At 59.4% G+C, this 17,607-nt stretch overlaps 1 protein-coding gene and 2 non-coding genes across 12 annotated transcripts in view; all 3 read left to right on the top strand.

The window, feature by feature from the left end:
* Positions 1-17,526, top strand: part of PRRC2B (proline rich coiled-coil 2B) — an 83,064-nt gene extending 65,538 nt beyond the window's left edge. For 3 of the 10 annotated variants that reach the window (XM_062207349.1, XM_062207350.1, XM_062207358.1), the window contains 16 exons: positions 85-290; positions 645-790; positions 1,164-1,305; positions 3,780-3,862; positions 4,340-4,531; positions 4,656-4,853; positions 5,207-5,293; positions 6,229-6,333; positions 6,457-6,649; positions 7,362-7,459; positions 8,185-8,312; positions 8,685-8,925; positions 11,089-11,247; positions 11,498-11,589; positions 13,329-13,410; positions 14,610-17,526. In XM_062207349.1, coding sequence (XP_062063333.1) covers positions 85-290; positions 645-790; positions 1,164-1,305; positions 3,780-3,862; positions 4,340-4,531; positions 4,656-4,853; positions 5,207-5,293; positions 6,229-6,333; positions 6,457-6,649; positions 7,362-7,459; positions 8,185-8,312; positions 8,685-8,925; positions 11,089-11,247; positions 11,498-11,589; positions 13,329-13,410; positions 14,610-14,741 — 2,284 coding nt within the window. In that variant the 3' untranslated portion in view covers positions 14,742-17,526. The remainder of the gene's footprint in view (positions 1-84; positions 291-644; positions 791-1,163; positions 1,306-3,779; positions 3,863-4,339; positions 4,532-4,655; positions 4,854-5,206; positions 5,294-6,228; positions 6,334-6,456; positions 6,650-7,361; positions 7,460-8,184; positions 8,313-8,684; positions 8,926-11,088; positions 11,248-11,497; positions 11,590-13,328; positions 13,411-14,609) is intronic. The other 7 variants (XM_062207353.1, XM_062207352.1, XM_062207351.1 and 4 more) reach the window with 7 other exon arrangements.
* Positions 7,028-7,113, top strand: LOC133772094 (small nucleolar RNA SNORD62). Its single transcript, XR_009867721.1, has one exon. It is a non-coding gene; the product is annotated as a small nucleolar RNA SNORD62 (small nucleolar RNA).
* On the top strand, positions 10,150-10,220 carry LOC133772095 (small nucleolar RNA SNORD62). Its single transcript, XR_009867722.1, has one exon. It is a non-coding gene; the product is annotated as a small nucleolar RNA SNORD62 (small nucleolar RNA).
* Positions 17,527-17,607: the final 81 nt, after the last annotated feature.

The following is a 17,607-nucleotide window of genomic DNA, read 5'->3' as shown; positions in this document are numbered from 1 at the left end:
TGGGCCCCGTGCGTATGCAGTTTCTCCTTCCTTCCCAGACTTTGGTCGTTTCTGAGTTCACAGGATCCTCTTTTTTCTTTTTAGGTCCCCAGATGAGGCCTTGCCAGGAGGCCTTAGTGGCTGCAACAGTGGGAGCGGCCACTCGCCCTACGCCCTGGAACGGGCCACCCATGCCAACTCTGCTAGTCCTGAAGCCACCACTAAGAAGGCGGAGAAGGAGGCTACACTGGCTGTCCAGAGGGCCAGTGAGCAGGGGGAGGCCCGGAAGCAGTTTGACCTGAGCTATGGAAGTGAGTGTGGCACCCACCCATCCTTGTGGAGGGAAGAACCCCAGCAGAGCCGATGGCCCTGCGGTCTCCCTGGGTTGCTGAGTTTGGCCTTTCAGGAAGCACTAGCTTCTGAGAGCTACCCCAGGCAGGCTCTGGGGTGAGCGGAGCAGCCGCGGATAGCCTACCCTCGTGTCTGCTCACACCTTGCTGGGTCCCCGTCACCACCAGAGGTCTGGTGCTCAGACCTCTGCCCCGAGAGCGTGTGCAGCGGCTGCCCCTGCACTGAGCCTGTCCTTGGCTCTCGGGCACCTGCTGTGTTGGGCAGTTCTTCTTTCTGCTGAGTGCAGACTCTCTTCCTGTGACATCTTGGTTCAGCTGCCATCATGGAAAATTGTGGGTCCAGCCCTGGGGAGGAAAGTGAGGTCGGCTCTGTGGTGGGTGAAGGCTTCATTGAAGTCCTGACCAAGAAACAGCGCCGCCTGCTGGAGGAAGAGAGGAGGAAGAAGGAGCAAGCCGTGCAGGTGAGGCGGTGCAAGGCGACGGGGGCTGAGGGATGGAGGGTTCTGGGGAAAGCCTGAGGCGGAGAGGGAGAAAGAGCGTTTGTGAAGCCTGTATCACCTCCCAGCATCTGCTGTCAATCTCTTCTGTGGCGGGGGGAGCTGGCCGGGGTTCGGGCAGGGTGACTTGTGTAGGTAGTGGCGGCTGGAGGGGGGCATTCAGACCCAGTCAGTGTCCTTGGCTCCTGTGGCACGCAGGTCAGCAGCCTGTGCGCTGGCAGTCGCCCCCGTGGTTGTGCCCCGACACATCAGGCGTGCCGGGCTGCGATGTGGGTGCTGGGAGGACTGAGCTTTGCTCCGAGCTCAGGCGGGCTGCAGCGCCTTTTCTTCCCCTCAGGTGCCTGTCAAAGGTCGAGGCCTTTCCTCCCGCATTCCTCCTCGATTTGCTAAAAAGCAAAACAACTTGTGCCTCGAGCAAGGTGATGTGACCATGCCTGGCAGCAGCCTGGGCACCGAGATCTGGGAGAGCAGCAGCCAAGGTGAGAGCCAGGGTGGGACTCAGCTGACCAGGGCCTTTCCTTAGGAATGGCTGGGTTGGTTGGTTGGTTTTATTGATTTGAAAGGCAGAGTGATTGGCAGAGGGGGAGGGACAGGTGTTCGTCCACTGGTTCATTCCCCAAATGACTACAATGGCAGGGACCAGCGATCCAGAACTCCATCTTGGGCTTCCACATGGATGGCAGGAGCCCCACCACTTGAACCATCTTCGGCTGCTTTCCCAGGTACATTAGCAGGGAGCTGGATTGGAAGAGGAGCAGCCGGGACTGCTAACTGGCACCCGTGGGGTATGCTGGCATTGCAGGCGAACGAAACCTGCTATTGCACAAACACCACCTGCTTTTGTGCTTTGACTGGAGACAGCATTTCCTGAGGCCTGGATTCCCTGGTGGAGCTCGAGTGTTGAATGCTTCTAGCACTATTTGCTGCTCCAGCTCCAAACAGATGTGAAATTTTACTTCCCTAAAGTTTGGTGGAGGAGCAGAGCATCCAGTGTGTGTGCAGTGCCCTGGAAAAGGATGAGCCCACAGCTGGAATGTCTCAGGGAGCTGGACGCACTTTCTTTGCCCCCTCTGTCATCCTTTCTCCTTTCTCATGGAACAGCAAGAATGGCTGGGAGGGAGACCAAGGACAGGCTGTACGACAGCCTCCCAAAACATTATTTGGAAGTGCAAGCCTGAGACCAGAGTAAGGGACCCTTACATTAAAAAAAAAATCTTCAGGGTCCCGGGTGGCAGCCAGCTAAGCCTCTACCGACAACATTGGCATCCCATGTGGGCACTGGTTTGAGTCCTAGCTGCTCCACTACCAACCCAGCTCCCTGCTGTGGCCTGGGAAAACAGTGGAGAATGGCCCAAGTGCTTGGGCCCCTGCATCCAAGTGGGAGACCCCGAGGTAGTTCTAGACTCCTGGCTTCGCCCTGGCCCAGCCCTGACCTTTACCACCGTTTGGGGAGTGAACCAGCAGATGGAAGAGCTGTCTCCCCTTCTCTCAGAAACTCTGCTTTTCAAAATGTTTTCCTATCCAAAGCTGGCTTTCTGGTAACTTGTTATAAAATACAAGGTCCTGGTAACAGAGCTGGCTCTTCTTGAATGCCCGTTTTGCGCAGGGCCCTGCACTGTGAGCCCTGAGGGTAAGAAGATGAACGGAAGACATTTGACACCTCCCCAGGAATTTGGAAAGATCATTTATTTGTGGCTCATTTTATGCAGAACAGCCAAGTGTCACATGACTGCACCCTTGGCCCATGTGACAAATACCAAAGCCACTGGGTTCTGGGCCTGGATTCTTACTGTCACGATAGAGGCTGTCTACACATTCCTGGTGAAAACCGCAGTTCTAGCACATTCAAAAAGCAGTAGCCAGTGCACAGTTGCCACTGAACAGAAGTGCTGCAGTGATTGATAAAGTATTGGTAGCAGTACCTGTTGTGGAGTCTTGAGTGGGATGGGTTCCCTGAGTTCCCGCCTGCTGGGTTGGCTGGGGGGCATGTGTGAGACTGCTGAGCCGCTCCTGGCCTGCTCTGGGTGTTTTCAAAATAGCCCATGGGGTTTTGTGTGCAGATGCTTTTCTCTGGGCTCGAGACCATGGATTTTGTCAGAGAGGGGCCAGTAAGCTGAAGATCTAAGCAGTACATACCTGGGTCTTCAAAAAGCACGCAGCTTTTGGAAATGCTTGATTTTGGGGCCGTCTGCTATGGCATAGCAGTTGGGGCCACCGCCTGCAGTGCTGGTATCCCACATGGGTGCCTGTTCGAGGCCTGGCTGCTCCACTTCCCATCCAGCTCTTTGCTGTGGACCGGGAAGGCAGTGGAGGATGGCCCAAGTCCTTGGGCCCCTGCACCCACGTGGGAGACCCGGAGGAAGCTTCTGGTTCCTGGCTTCAGATCAGCTCAACTCTGACCGTTGCGGCCAGTCGGGGAGTGAGCCAGCAGATGGAAGACCTCTCTCTCTCTCTGTCTGTTTCTCTCTCTCTGTGTAACTCTTTCAAATAAATAATTAAATCTTTTTAAAAAAAAAGAATAGTTGATTTTAAGTCAAAGGTGGGGAATGTCCGGCCCATGGGCCATATAAATAAATAAATCTATAGCAGGCCAGTTTTTAAGTTGATAATTTTGTATGACCCATAAATCACGCTATGAATATCCAGATGGCCTGTAGCAGAAAAAACGCCCCCGCCCCCCGCCCCCGATTTAAGTGACAGAAGCATCAGACAGCAGAAGGAGTGATAGAGAATTGGGCGATGTGAATGCCAAACTGCTACTGTGCTGACTGATATCTAAGTGATGAGACACTTAGGCACAGCGAGTGGAATCTGTGTGTTGGGGAATTCGGTAACGCTGTCAGCCCTGCCTCTGTGGATGCCATGTGTCATGCGTGTCACCTGCCGAGGGCAGGGCAGGGTGGCGTGGGGGCCGTGCTGCGCCGTGTTTATGACTGGCGTCTTCCCTTGGCAGCGCTCCCCGTGCAGGCTGCAGCCAGTGACTCCTGGAGGAAGGCCGTCACCGCGTTCAGCAGCAGCGAGCCTGGCGCTGCCGAGGTGAGTGTGCTCCCTGTGCACGCGCCGCCTTCTCAGCCCACTGAGCCTGGGCCAGAGGCCATGGCCAAGCCCTGGCCTGTTGGCTGTCTTCAACCTTGATTTCAAGTCTAACGTGAAGTGCCTATGTGAGAGGGAGAAGGAGAAGGAAGAACAAGGGAGAAACACACCCCGGGTAGGGAGTGGGATTGAGGGCCTCTTCTGAGCTTGATCTTGGTGGTCACTCAGTCTGGCTTGGGTCACGAGTGGAAGGAGTTTGGCAGTCTCGGTCTAGGGCTCATGACCGTCTCGTGTTAGGAGCTTGAGCAGGGTTGGTGCGTCCAGCCATACGTGTGTTGTCAGGCACTGTTGGTAGCAGGGACCCAGAGCAGGGCAGGTGGTTGGGGGGTGATGGATGTCTTACGCGCAGTCTTGCTTTCTGGAGGAGCGTGTCAGGGAGTTCGGGGCTCAGGGCTCTAACCCATTTTGTGCTCTGCACAGCAGGGTTTTAAGAGCAGCCAGGGAGATAGTGGCGTTGACTTGAGTGCCGAGTCTCGGGAGTCATCTGCGACCTCCTCACAGCGCAGCTCCCCGTATGGGACTCTGAAACCAGAGGAGATGAACGGGCCCGGCCTGGCGGAACCCAAGGCCGACAGCCACAAGGAGCAGGCTCAGAAGCAGTCTGAGCAAAAGGTAACCTGGAAGTTTCCTGCACGGTGGCCAGGGCCTGGGCGGAAGGGGCCATCGTCTTGTCTGCCCTGATTCCAGGTTGGGGCTCTTGCAGTGCGTGTGTCTCAGCCTCTGCTTTTCCATCAAGGATTCAGAACAAGGCTCAGGACAGAGCAAGGAGCACAGACCAGGACCCATCGGCAATGAGCGTTCTCTGAAAAACAGAAAGGGCTCGGAGGGGGCCGAGCGGCTGCAAGGGGCCGTCGTCCCGCCTGTTAATGGGGTAGAGATTCACGTGGACTCCGTGCTGCCTGTGCCGCCCATTGAATTTGGAGTCAATCCAAAAGTGAGGCTTTGATTTGTTTCTCTTTCATCTGATGCTTGGAAAGGCAGGGCTTTTGTCAGGGTTGTCTCCGAGAAAGAGCAGGAAGATGGGGACTGAGCTGATGAGGGGCGAGCGCGTTGGCCTGCAGTCAGCGATGGGGCAGGTGCCGCTGGAGAGCCAGTCAGGCTCACAGGCCACTGTGGGCCGGGAAGGGAGGTCAGGTGGCTCCTTTCTCAGGTGCGGTCGTCCTGTGGCTATTTCGGGTGAATGCTGCTCAGTGGGTTTTTGAGTCGTTGCGACCGTGGGGTCACAGTGATGTGTGCTGGGTGAGAGTGAGCCACGAGGGTGTCAGTGGCTCTGTGCCTCTCTTCCAGGACTCCGATTTCAGCCTGCCACCTGGTTCTGCCTCTGGTCCTGCAGGGAATCCAGTTGTCAAGCTTCAGGATGCCTTGGCCAGTAACGTAAGTCTGTGCTTCCTCTTCCACTCTGCTTGTCCTGCTGGCGGTCCCTGGGTAAAAACGAGACAGTCAGGAGTTGGGATTCCGTCGCTAGCCTGCTACATGTCCTCCCATGTTCCTCAGCCAGGTCTTGGGATCCCCCAGTGGGGATGGTGTCGGTCCTGAGGTCTGGCCTGTAGGGCTTTCTTGGACCCCACAGTCTCCCGTTGCACCAGTTCAGGTCGTGACTGATGAAACAGGTCTTTGTCGTGTCCAGCAAGCGTAGATGACGCCCCCTCGGGAGGCCTCTTTCCTCCTCGAGGGTCCTCGCAGTCTGCAGCTCCACCGTGCACTCAGGAGCAGAGAGGTACAGCTCTTGTGGCCCCAGCTCGGCTGTCATGGTGACATTCACTGCTCTGTCCTCACTGCTTGGTGCTCAGTCGACCTGCGGGTGAGTGAGGGTCTCAGGGCAGCAGCTCCCAGAGGATTTCAGGAAGTGATGCTGCTACAGAGTATCTAGATGTGGGACAGAAAAGGTGCTGTGGTCACGTGGGTGTGGACTGTGTGGCTCAGAATCACTGTAGTACACCCCGACAGAGACCTGCAGGAAAATGACCTGTTTCCTTTTTAGTCTCTGTCATCAGAGGCCTTTTTCTGTTTCCGGGGGCCTGAGTGACAGCCACAGCGTTCCCTCTCTGTACCCCAGGGTATCTGCAGGCCTGTGCGGTGGCCGCTGTGCTTGGAGCCAGTTGCTGGGACACGACTGCCCCTGTCTGGAGGGCATGGGGCTGGGTGGGCACCATGCTGGCTCTGGCCCAGAAAAGGACAAAAGCCACTGTCTGCAGGACACGGGCTCCAGCTTGTGGGTGTTGGGTGCGCGTGGCTGAAGCAGGACGTGTTTGGACCAGCCGCGCCTTCCTCCGCTCCGGGTGTGTCCCACGGCTTCTTTCCCCCTCCAGGCAGGGCTCACACAGAGCATCCCCATCCTGCGGCGGGAGCAGCACCTCCCGAGGGCCATCGGCCTCTCCCCGATGTCCTTCCCCAGCGCCGACCTCACTCTGAAGGTACCAGCCCTGAGCTGGCCGCGGGCCTGTGCCGGGTGGAGACTGGAGGAGGGAGCCCCCTTCCCGCTGTCGCTGGCATGCCGGCCCCGGGAGTGATTGTCGTCTCCCCCCTTCCTTCCGAAGATGGAGTCTGCGCGCAAGGCCTGGGAGAACTCCCCCAGTTTGCCGGAGCAGAGCTCTCCAGGGGGTGCTGGCTCGGGCATCCAGCCTCCATCCTCTGTGGGTGCCTCCAGTGGGGTCAGCTACAGCTCCTTCGGTGGCGTGTCCATGCCACCCATGCCTGTGGCCTCTGTTGCGCCTTCTGCTTCTATACCAGGTATCTGTTGTCCCCCGATCCCCTCCCAGCCGCAGGAGCCTTCTCCATCCATTATCCAGAAAAACCTTGGATGCGCAGTCCCTGAGCCCTACCTCTGCCTTGACCTGAGTGTATAGAAGTAGGGGTCATGGTCACAGCCTCCACACACTCCCTTCTCTCCCCCTGAGTGGCCCAGGCAAGGCACACCTCCATGCCAGGAAGCAGCTCGGCTTCTTCCTCCGGAAAGTAAACTGAGGGTGATGGTGATGGTGATGGTGAAGCTCCGTGGAAGGCTTCCCTGGAAAGTTCTGGTTGTTAGCTCAGGGCGAGCTGCTTCTGTCCTTCCTGGGTTGGTGCCCAAGGGCGAATGTGGGGAGTTTGAGGGCCCAGCTGCCGAAGTCTCAATGATGTGCTTCCAATAGATCCTTCTGACCCTCCACTGTGGACTCAATAGCAGGGAGATGAAGAGGACAGTGACTGAGAGACCACGGCAGTCCTCAGTTACATCAAGTACCCCTCCTGACAGGCTGGGGCAGGTGGCACTGGCAGGCCGGGGCCCACACCCTGCTCTTGGGCCTGATGCTGTGGCCCCCCAGGCTGCCTGAGGCGCGTGTGCTGCAGAAGCCAGCAGCCTGTGCACAGGAACACTCGCACGCTCCGTCTTGGGAAGAGTGGATGGGACACCCAGGAACACGAGATGTGATCTGCTCCCACTCCCCCCTTCTGTTTCCAGGCAGCCACCTTCCGCCACTGTACCTGGATGGCCACGTGTTTGCAAGTCAGCCCCGGCTGGTTCCTCAGACAATGCCACAGCAGCAGAGTTACCAGCAGGTGAGGCTGCAAGCTCGGCAGCTGGGGGAGGGGCAGGGCTGACAGGTGCAATGGCTTCTCACTCACCTGGCTCCTGTCCTCTCATGGCAGCCAGAAACCGTGTGTTGACTGTGTAAATAAGAGGCACTGAGGAAATGCTCCAGCCCACATGCCTCACCTTTCCCAGTTTCCCTCCTGGATCCTAGCTGCAAAATTAGCTGAGACCGTTTTCTTTGGTGATCCGATAAAGAAAGAAAGGCACGGGCTTGGATGCATTAGCAAGAGATAGCTTGAGAAGTGAGCAGGTCTTCTCCCTCCCACGTGTTCTGCCACCCTGGCATGCCCCATAGCAGACAGAGTCTGCTCCAGGTGCAGAGTCAAGGCCAGGGCAGAGGGTGTGACCTGTCCTGACGTCTTTTTACAGCATATTCTCAGCTGGGTCTCAGTTTTGTGACTCGGGCCCTCACAAGCTGAATCACTCTGCCTGTTTCCTGTGTTTGAGGGTCACCTGTGTTGACCTGTGTGGCGAGGGCTCATGCTTGCTGCTGTACAGAATTCCAGGCTGGGAATATCTATGGTTTGGGGTTGCTGGCAGTGTTCTGCTGTCGCTTTATCCCAAGAGTAAGGGAAGCCCCAGGAAGGATGTATTGGAACCTGTATTTGGTGCTGCCCCCTGGAGGCGGCCGGGAGGTGGGAGGTCCAGCTGCCTGGGGACACCTCGTGACCTGCCCGACTCCTGCTTGCAGGCTGCCGCTGCCCAGCAGATCCCCATCTCCCTCCACACGTCTCTGCAGGCCCAGGCTCAGCTCGGACTGAGGGGTGGGCTCCCCGTGTCCCAGTCCCAGGAGATCTTCAGCTCCTTACAGCCCTTCAGGTGAGCTCCTGTGGGGACCAGGAACGGGCAGCCAGGGCTTCACTCCTTGTGTTCCTGGGCCCTGTGGCGAGGTGGGAGAGTGCCGTCTACTAGGGCTTGTGGGCCTGTGCATGTGAGCTTCCTGTGTCATCCTGCCTCCGGCCCACCCTCTGTCATTCTCCACTCCCGCCTTTGGCCTCTTCCTCCAGTGTGTCTGTCTTGGGCCTCTTACAACTTGGCTTTGCTGGATTAGGTAGCCCAAAGTTCCTGCAGCAGCAGCACCGTCTAAGAGCTTATTATGAATGCAGATTCACAGGCTCTGGAGGTGGGGCCAGGGATCTTATGACCTGTGCATGTTACCGTCTGATTCTGACGTCTGTCTGGCTTTTGCAGGTCTCAGGTGTATATGCACCCCAGCCTGTCACCACCCAGCACCATGATCCTGTCTGGGGGTACAGCCTTGAAGCCTCCGTACTCGGCGTTCCCCGGCATGCAGCCCTTGGAGATGGTGAAGCCGCAGTCCGGCTCGCCCTATCAGCCCATGAGTGGAAACCAAGCCCTGGTCTACGAGGGCCAGCTCGGCCAGGCTGCCGGCCTGGGCGCCTCACAGATGCTGGACTCACAGCTCCCGCAGGTCAGGAACCAGAACACGAGCTCGCCTTCCTTGGTGACTTGGTCCTCTCCTCCCCTGCTCTTGTGGGGCTGGGTTGCCTGCCTAGTTGCCTCCTCTGGCTGCTAACCCTTGGCCCCTTCTGCATAGTCCCATCATGCTCCACTCCTAACACCTAGCTTTCGCCTGAAGCTCAGCTTTGAAGCCACATCGCAGACCACGTCTGACTAACCCCCATTTGCTCCAGGCGCCACATGACTAAATCCAGCATTGGATTTGCAGTCTTCCTTCCTTGGCTGTGGGCAGGGCTGACGCTGTTCAGTATCACTCTTATCTGGCTCGTGGCTTAGTCTCCACGTATTCCTGACCTAGTTTTCGGTGGTCTTGATGTCCGAGTAGTTGACCCTGGGTCTGTGTGGCGTGGACCTTGCCCTCTCAGTTCCGTCTGGACGAGGTCATTACCAGCTAGCTCTGCTCTTCCACATCTGAAGTCGAAGGGTTCTGTGCAGTTGTCACCTTTGAGTTTTCCAGATCCTTCCAGTGACCCACCTCCAAAACCCTCTGACGGCCTGGCACTCCTGCAAGTCTCCCTTGCTCTGGTCAGCGTTAGCTGCTGCACAGTGCAGTCCTCGTGAGGGGTGCTGTGGGGCTGCACCCTGCGCCCCTTGTGCAGCTCAGCCGTAGCGATTGACCGGGGCTCACTCCTCCTGGAATCCCATCCCTCACTCGGTTTCCAGGATGGTACTGGTGGCCTTCCATTGGCCTCCCGCAGACCCTCTTCCTGAGTTTCCTTGTCAGTGGTGGCCACTTGCTGACCCTGTGGTTCTTGGTTCCGTTCACGGGCTAATCCCCTGTGGATGCCTGTCTTCGGCCCAGGTCCTACTGCTTAGGCGTAAGTCTCAGTGGACTTCAGTATCTCTGCCTTCGTGTCTCCCGGCACCTGAGACTGTGGCCGAAAGACTTCCTTCCTGCTGTGCTCTGGTTGTCTGATCCAGGGCGCTCCTCCCCGGTCTTCCAGGTCCTGTCAGCTCCACCTTTAAAAACAACCATACATCCAGGCACTTGTAATCTCCCCATCCCTGTCATAGTGTTCTGCCCCTCCTGGTCTCCTTGTCCCTCTGTGCAGTACAGCAGCCAGGGTGGGCCTTTCGAGACCCCGCGTCAGCCCTGTGAGATGGCGGCCTGTCCTCTCTCTCGCCCTGGGCCTGCACGGAGGAGCATGGCGTTTTCTTGAGTCTGGTGCCACAGTCTCGGGATGGGATTCCAGTAGCTCCTCTGACCCTCCACGGCAGACTCGGCAGCAGGGAGATGAAGAGAGATGGAAAGGGGCCCCCGCCCCTCCCGTCTTGTTGTGAACTGGAGAAGTGCTCACCTGTTCTGGCGCCGTCCTGAGGCTCAGGAGGAAGCCTTCCGCGCTTTCTTGCCGCTCGGAGGTGTAAGCAGCAGGCCTCCTGTGGCTTCCGTTCTGCGGGCTCGGCTTGGCTGCAGCACTCTTTGTGTGTTTTTGTTTTTTTTAAAGACTTATTTATTTATTGGAAAGGCAGAGTTACAGAGAGGCAGGAGAGGCAGAGAAAAAGAGAGACAGAGAGCGGTCTTCCATCTACTGGTTCACTCCTCAAATGGCTGCAATGGCTGAAGCTCGGCCCATCCAAAGCCAGGAGCCAGGAGCTTCTTCTGGGTCTCCACATGGATGCAGGGGCCCAAGGACTTGGGCCACCTTCCACTGCTTTCCCAGGCCATAGCAGAGAGCTGGGTGGGAAGTGGAGCAGCCAGGGCTCGAACAGGCGCCCAATGGGATGCCGGCACTGCAGGCGGTGGCTTTATCCACTATGCCCCAGTGCTGGCCCTGGCCATTGCCTCTTAAGGCAGAGATACTGGAAGTCCACGTGAGACTTAAGGCTTTCTGATGTCCCTGCTGTGTCCTCCCCTTGCCCACGGCTGTGTTCAGCACATGTCACGCTGACATCTGTCGGATCCAGTAGTGTCCTTGGCTTGTGCATCAGCTCCTGTGCAGCGAGCGGCTTGGTCTTCCCTTTGTTCTCCGCTCACTGTGCTCCAGGAAGTACAGCCGCCCCTGCCACTCTGTGCTGCCTGTCATTCTTTTGAGATGGAACGTGTGGCTCTCTTGGATGCATGTTTGAGGCTCCCTCCCACATGTGTCCTCCTCCTGACTGTCCTGTTGTCCAGCAGCTGACCATGCCGCTACCACGGTATGGCTCCGGGCAGCAGCCGCTGATCCTGCCACAGTCCATCCAGCTGCCGCCCGGGCAGAGCCTCTCTGTTGGGGCTCCCCGGAGGATTCCTCCACCTGGGTCCCAGCCGCCGGTCCTGAACACCAGCAGAGAGGTAAAGATGACCCCCTCCACCTGCTGGGCAGGAGAGGGGGCTTGGGCATGTGTGAGGCCGTCAAGACAGGCAGGTCCTGGAGATGCTGGTGGAATACTCCAAGAGTCTACATTCCACGCCAGCTCCCAGTGCCCTGTGCTGTAGGTGATGCTCCAGCCCTGCTGCTTCATTAGGTCCTGGAGGGGAGGGGCTGGGCCCTGACCACTGCCCGGGGCCACCGTGACGCCATCTTCCTTCTTGATCTCTCCAGTCCTCTCAGATGGAGCTGAAAGGTTTCCACTTTGCCGACAGTAAACAGAATGTTCCCACAGGAAGCTCCGTGCCGTCGCCGCAGGCCTACAGGTAAACATAGGCCCCGGGCTGAGTGTGTGCGGTACCTGTGACCTGGGCCCAGAGAAGGTGGTCTCTGCTCCCTGTGCAGGCCCCTGTGTTACTGCGAGGCCTCAGCGCTGGGACATGCACGTTTCCCAGGTGACCATGGGGAGTGATGAGGTGCACTGGGGGGTTTCCTGGAAGCCAGGAGAAAGGACGGCTCATGTTTCAGTTGATGTCAGGACCACCTGACTCCTTACAGGACTTCCCGATCAGCACGGCCACATCCTGGCAAGGGGGAGAGTACAGGCTTCTCCATGCTCTGACCCCTGGCAGGGGGCTTGGTGTCACCAGGCTTGTGGGGCCGTCCTTGCCACCTTGCACGCTGGCACCCTCCGTCTGTCACCAGCTCCAGGGCCTGGCCCAGGGCCCCTTAGCTGAGTTTGGAGGTAGGCAGGGGGCTCTGCTTCCGCTGGCTTCTTTGCTGTGTGGGAAGGAGAGCCAGTGTGCCTAGGTGACCCCGCCCTACCCCCTTAAACCAGTGGGATCCGCAGCACCCTGGGAGACGCCGTGAGGGTACCCCACCAACGTGCAGCTGCTTCCTGGATTGAGCCCATTCACGCGTCCCGGTGCCTTGGCTGCTCTGCCCCGCTGCTCCCTGCATCTGGGCCTGAGCCTTCTCTGTCACATCGCTCCACGCGCGCAGCTTCATTTCCAGAGAAAAGGACTTCGGTCCCCGCCTCATCTTCTTTCTTGGCATCATTTGCTTTTGTTGGTCTGTTAGCATTTTTGTTTTCCCACCATTCTCGTTCACCTTGGCCAAAATAACAGAACTGTGTAAAAAGACAGGTGGGCAGCCACACAAGCAGGGACAGATGTGGCGTCTCCCCTGCTGTCACAGGCAGGTCCCGTCGGCGTCTGGCCACAGGGCCGCCTTCAGAGAGGCAGCGTCTAGAACAGGGAAGCTCAAGTCGTAAGAGTTGTCTGCGTCCGTCCATAGGGCTGGCAGCAGTTTTGTTCATGGAGAGCAGAGCAGAGGAGGCTGTGCGCAGGCGCCCTGCAGGCAGCGCGCCGTTCCGTGTATGGGACTGCACGTCTGCAGGGGTTGGTGTCCTGGCGTTTCCTGGACCCACGCCCCTTCCAGCACTTAGACCCCTGGGAACTGGCTTTGATGGTGTTTGGGAGGAGGTGGGGATGGGGGCATTTGTAGAGTTCTGGAAACGGCTGCTGAGCTGTGCCCTGTAGGGTACGCTGCATCTGTGACAGCTCACCAGGGAGGGGCCGTGCCCCCAGCCAGGCAGCCCCGCAGCCGGGAGCCCTCCAGAGCTGTCACTCAGCACTTCGCACGCTTGGTCAGCACGCTGGCGGCTCGCTCACGCCCCTGAGTGGAACATGCTGACGAGGAACAGGACACACTTTTGTTTTCCCACCTTCCCCCGGAAGAGCACGGGCACAGGGCGGTCCAGGGCCGGGGCCGCATCCCATCACGTTGCTCTAGCCCCTCCAACCCTGAGGCGGCCGCTGTCTGGCCTTCCCAGGCCCTGGGCCTCTTCCCTCCTGGATGCGCCTCCTCGAGCCACGTCTCGAGGGCGCCAGGGCGGACGGTGGTGAGCGCCCTCTCCCCATCTGCACTCGGCTCTCCTGTGTCTGGTGTTGTCCATCCCAGCGAGTGGCTCCGGCCAGGGCCCCACCTTCCTCCTGCCAGGCTTTGACTCCGTTTCTGTGGTGACACGTCGTGTATTCTCAACCCCTGCCTTTGGTTTTTTCAGGCCTAGCTCTGCTAGCCCCAGTGGGAAGCCCTGTGGATCAGCAGTTAACATGGGCTCTGTGCAGGGACACTACGTTCAACAGGTAGAAGATGGCTTTCCAGACCCTCCAGCCCTGGACCCTTAGGCCCACCTCGAGCACCGAGGAGAGGGGCTGGCCCGCCTCTTGGCGTGCTCCTCTGTGTACAGGGAGCGACACGCCCTCGCGGCTGAGCGGGGGCGGGAGCTGGGCAGCCTGCAGGGCTTCTGGATCCTTCCTTGTCCTGCAGAGAAGGGAGGGTGCTAGTCCTCCGAGGAGGTGACGCCAGAGGTGTCGTGCCTGGCATTCCGGGGCTGTGCGGCACCTGGGGAGATGCGCTTAGGCCTCTGGGGGGCTCTGGCCGCTGGCGGGGAGAGTGCGCGTGCTAGCTCTCATGAGTGCTGGGTCCTGTGTGTGTCGTGGCTGGGTGGGCTCGCAGGGCAGCAGGCGTGCCCGTGGTGTGGTCTGGAGGTTTCCTCAGGGTCTTCTGCAGCGCTGCGCCTCTCATGGCTCCTCAGGAGTGGGTGCCGGGGCCTGGCGCTCAGGCCCCCCAGGCCCCCCAGGCCTCTGTGTTAAGAACTGTCAGCAGTCTGGCTGTGGGGGCGCCATTGCTCTCCTTTCACTCTTCCGCACATGGTTCCCCTGGGGCTCACTACTTGAGTCATACGGAATGGCTTCTAGAGCTTTCTCGCAGAGTTCAGGCCACACATCACGGTCAGAACTGCAACTGGTCCCTTTGTGACACTCTGCTGTGCAGACTGTGGGACCCAGACTGGAAGTCCTGAGGTCAAGTGAGGGTCCTCGGGGAAGGTTTTTCCAAAGTGGGAGTGTGATGAGTCTTGGTCAGAGATCTGGGAGAGCTGAACCTGCCGAGCAGGCAGCTGGGCCCCGGGACCCATGGAGCATGCTCAGATACTTGAAAGGGCTTTCTTGCCTGTAGGGCATGGGGTGCACTGACTTGAGGAGGTTCTTCCAGTCAGCCGTGGGACCAGAAACGTTCCAGCCTGGAGTGTGCATCGCTGAACTCTTGTAGAGGGCCCGGCTCTTCCTGCCTCCCGATGCCTGTGGGAAGGGAGCACAGCGTCCCAGCCAGAGCTGCGCTAGGGTCCTAAGTGCCTTCGGGGCGTGGTCCTTCAGCCAGGGACCGGCTACTCAGGGTAGCTTTCCTCTGAGACTCAGGAGCAGGGAGGGAGTGGGGGAACTGTGTCTTCAGATGTATTTCTGCATGAGGGTCACTTTCTTTGTCCCCCTCCGTCTGTCCAAAGGCAAAACGAGTGGATGAAAAGCCCAGCCTGGGAGCTGTGACGCTGCAGGAGGCGCCCTCGGCTGCCGCGCACGTGAAGCGAACCGGAGCCATCAAGCCTCGGGCTGTCAAGGTGGAGGAGAGCAAGGCCTGAAGGTGCCCAGCGGCCGCTCGCCTCCGAGGACAGCGCCGCCGCCGTGGCGACAGCCCACGCTCGGGAGCGTCCCTGGACCCTCTGGTCCTCCGCTCGGAAAGCTCCGTCGTCAACCAGCTTGTACCCGTGGATAAACGGCATTGACCTGCTTGCTTTGATACGAAAAAAGCAAACAACTCCCTCATTCCCATGTCCTCCTACCCGCGTGACCGTGGAGTGAGTCGCCTTCCGTGCAGTGCCGCCCGCCCGCCCACCCCTCTGTCCTGCTCCGCGCCCAGGCCGCAGGGTCACTTCAGTTGGAGGCTTTTACAAGCAGTGACGGTTTTTACAGAGGAGAGGAAAGGAAGACCACGCCAGCTCCGCCTGTACAGCTGAACTTTTCTACGCTCCTCGCCACCCTCCCCTCCCCTCCCCTGTCTCAGTGGTTTCCCTGCACTCTGTCCCGCAGCCCTGCCCCTCTGCCGGGTAGGACAGGAATGGGAGCCCCTGGTGAGGTGAGCAGGCTCCGGCCCCTGACCTGAGACGGATGTTTCAGCATGATCAGACTGACACAGAACTTGTCCTCGGCTCCTCCAGGAAGCCAGCAGATAGGCTGCCGCCTGATGGTGGGCACCGGAGATGAATCGTGGAGCCAGAGTCGCGGCCGGGTCCCAGGCTGGCCAGGGCGTGCGCTCTGCCTCCGGCTCCTGTGCTGTCACACTTGCCTCCTTCCCCCGAGCCTCTGCTCCTCTGGGTCCCTGAACCTGCAGCCCTCACGGAGCCCGTCACTACTGCCACATGGTGATGAGCCCCTGTGAACACCTGTGGGGCCACGTCTGTAGGGCAGGCAGCAGGCCTAAGCTAAGCTCAAGTGTCTGTCCGTCCCACTCCTCCTCCATTGGCACGTAGCTGGGCAGGGCCCACCACACTTCCAAAGCATCCCGGCCGCCTCCGAGAAGGGACGGCGTCCTCTGGCTGCAGAGCCAGCTCTCCCGAAGTGTGGGAGCCGCTGCAGTCTGTGCTCCTGGCCGTGGCTCCCCTGAGCAGCGGCAGTCACCCCAGATTCTGCCCTTGCAAGGACAGTGAAGGGGACGCTGCGCTTTCGGGTCTCTGAACTCCCACCTCTGGCCACCAGCAGTTCTGAAGTGTGTGACAGCAGTCGGGCTCTGGGCTCGAAGGTTTTTGTAGAATCTGCAACTGCTCACGTGGCTTCCCATGGCTCCTCACTGATTCCAGCAAGTGGAGCGGCAGCCCTGTCATGCACGGGTCCGGCGAGCCAGCGGGGGCCGTGTGGGCAGGACAGGGCCCGATGGGCTGTTGTCTCCTGTGGCCTGCAGCAGCTCCCCTCGGCCCCACCCTCAGACTTCCCTCGCTTGTCCCTCATTCTGCCTCTGCAAGGGCTCCCCTTCTGCAGGTGTCTGGTCGCTGTCCCTGTGGTGCGTCGTCTGCCCCGCCCCCTCCGCACCTCATTGCCAAGCCATCCCTGGGTGAGCCTGGGTCAGCGGCAGCCACGCGCGTTCACCTCTGCCTGTGCCCGTTAGAACACGGCCAGACCCACTCGGCCCTGAGGCCGGCGCCGAGGCCTGTCAAAGGAAGAAACCCAGAACAGTCCTGGACGCGGTTCGGAGACGTGCCCTCGGGTGAACTGGCCGCTGGAAAGACAGCACTTCCTGTTGGAGAAAAAAATAAAGAGGTCGCCAACTCCAGCCCTTTCTCCGCCCTGTGTTCTTCCTCCCCGAGCACCCGAATAAAAACAGAACACTAGAATTTATTTATATGTATTGATGTCGTAGGTGTAGGTCAAGAAAAGTCCACGTGTCACTGCTCTGTTTATCTCTACCGTCCGAGTCACTCTGCCGGAGAGGCCGGGAGATCACATGTAGAGTCCGGGCGTGAGCCGAGCTGTGGGCTCCCCGGCTGGGAGGTTCTTGAGAGACGGTGGGAGCAGAGGGCAGGCCTCTGGCCTCCCGCCGGCCCCCTCCCTCCCCACGGCCAGATTGAACGCAGTTCTCAGTGTGGAGACGTCTGAAGGTGCAATAGCCCCTTCCGTGGGGTTGGAGGGCTGAGCTCCCGGTGATGGGTGATGGAACGGAGGGTCTCGCTTTGATTTCAATCCCCTGCTGGAGCGCAGGTGCACGCGGGCCTCGGTGGGAACAGGTGAGGCCCTGGCCTGCAGCTTGGCAACCAGCGACCCTGGAAGACCCCTCTGCGTGTGGCCTGCTGCTCCTCACCCCTTCCCTCTTCTCTTCACTGTTTCCAGACTTGGGGTCTGGGTCTAGGATCCTTCCAGGGGGAGACAGGATGACTTTTATGACACAGTGAGAAAAAGCCCAGCTCCGAAGCTGTGGCCACCCCAGTCACTTCTAGAAGGGCCTCGGGGTGCTGGTGTCGGTGGGGACGGGGGCTGCGGGGCGGTGAGCGGCCGCCTCTCCCCCGCAGAGCAGGCCTGGCCTGGGGGGCCTGCGGGGGAGGAAGCAGGGCTGCGGCCGCCCGGGTGACCGGTCCAAGGGGGACCCTGCTCGCGCCTTGTGCGGGGCGGCTTTGTTCTGCAGAGGGCTGTGTTTGGCTTCGTTCCTTCTGTCTGTCGGCCTTGCCCCTGTCTGTAGACCAGGTGGTGGCTCGCGGCGCACTGTGCGGCCTTGGGCGGCGCTGGGCCCGAGGACGCCGGGCGCTGGCACTCTCCCCGCCCTTTCCCTCCGGTCGGTCCCTGTTCTCCTTTCAGATCCGTGATTGTACTAGCTCTTTCCATATGAAAGAATTCTCCTTATTTAAATTTAAAAAAAATAAAGCTAAACGTGCTTTCTCAGGTCGCGTGTCCTCTGGTCATTCGGGGAGCCGGGGCGGGCGGGCGCGGCCAGCCGGACGCTGCCCGAGCGGCACAGGCCGA

The sequence above is a fragment of the Lepus europaeus genome, chromosome 12 (genome assembly GCF_033115175.1).
Source record: "Lepus europaeus isolate LE1 chromosome 12, mLepTim1.pri, whole genome shotgun sequence".
In the NCBI taxonomy this organism is placed as follows: Eukaryota; Metazoa; Chordata; class Mammalia; order Lagomorpha; family Leporidae; genus Lepus; species Lepus europaeus.
Note: the sequence above shows the minus strand (reverse complement) of the source record. Positions and strands in the feature narration are given on the sequence as shown.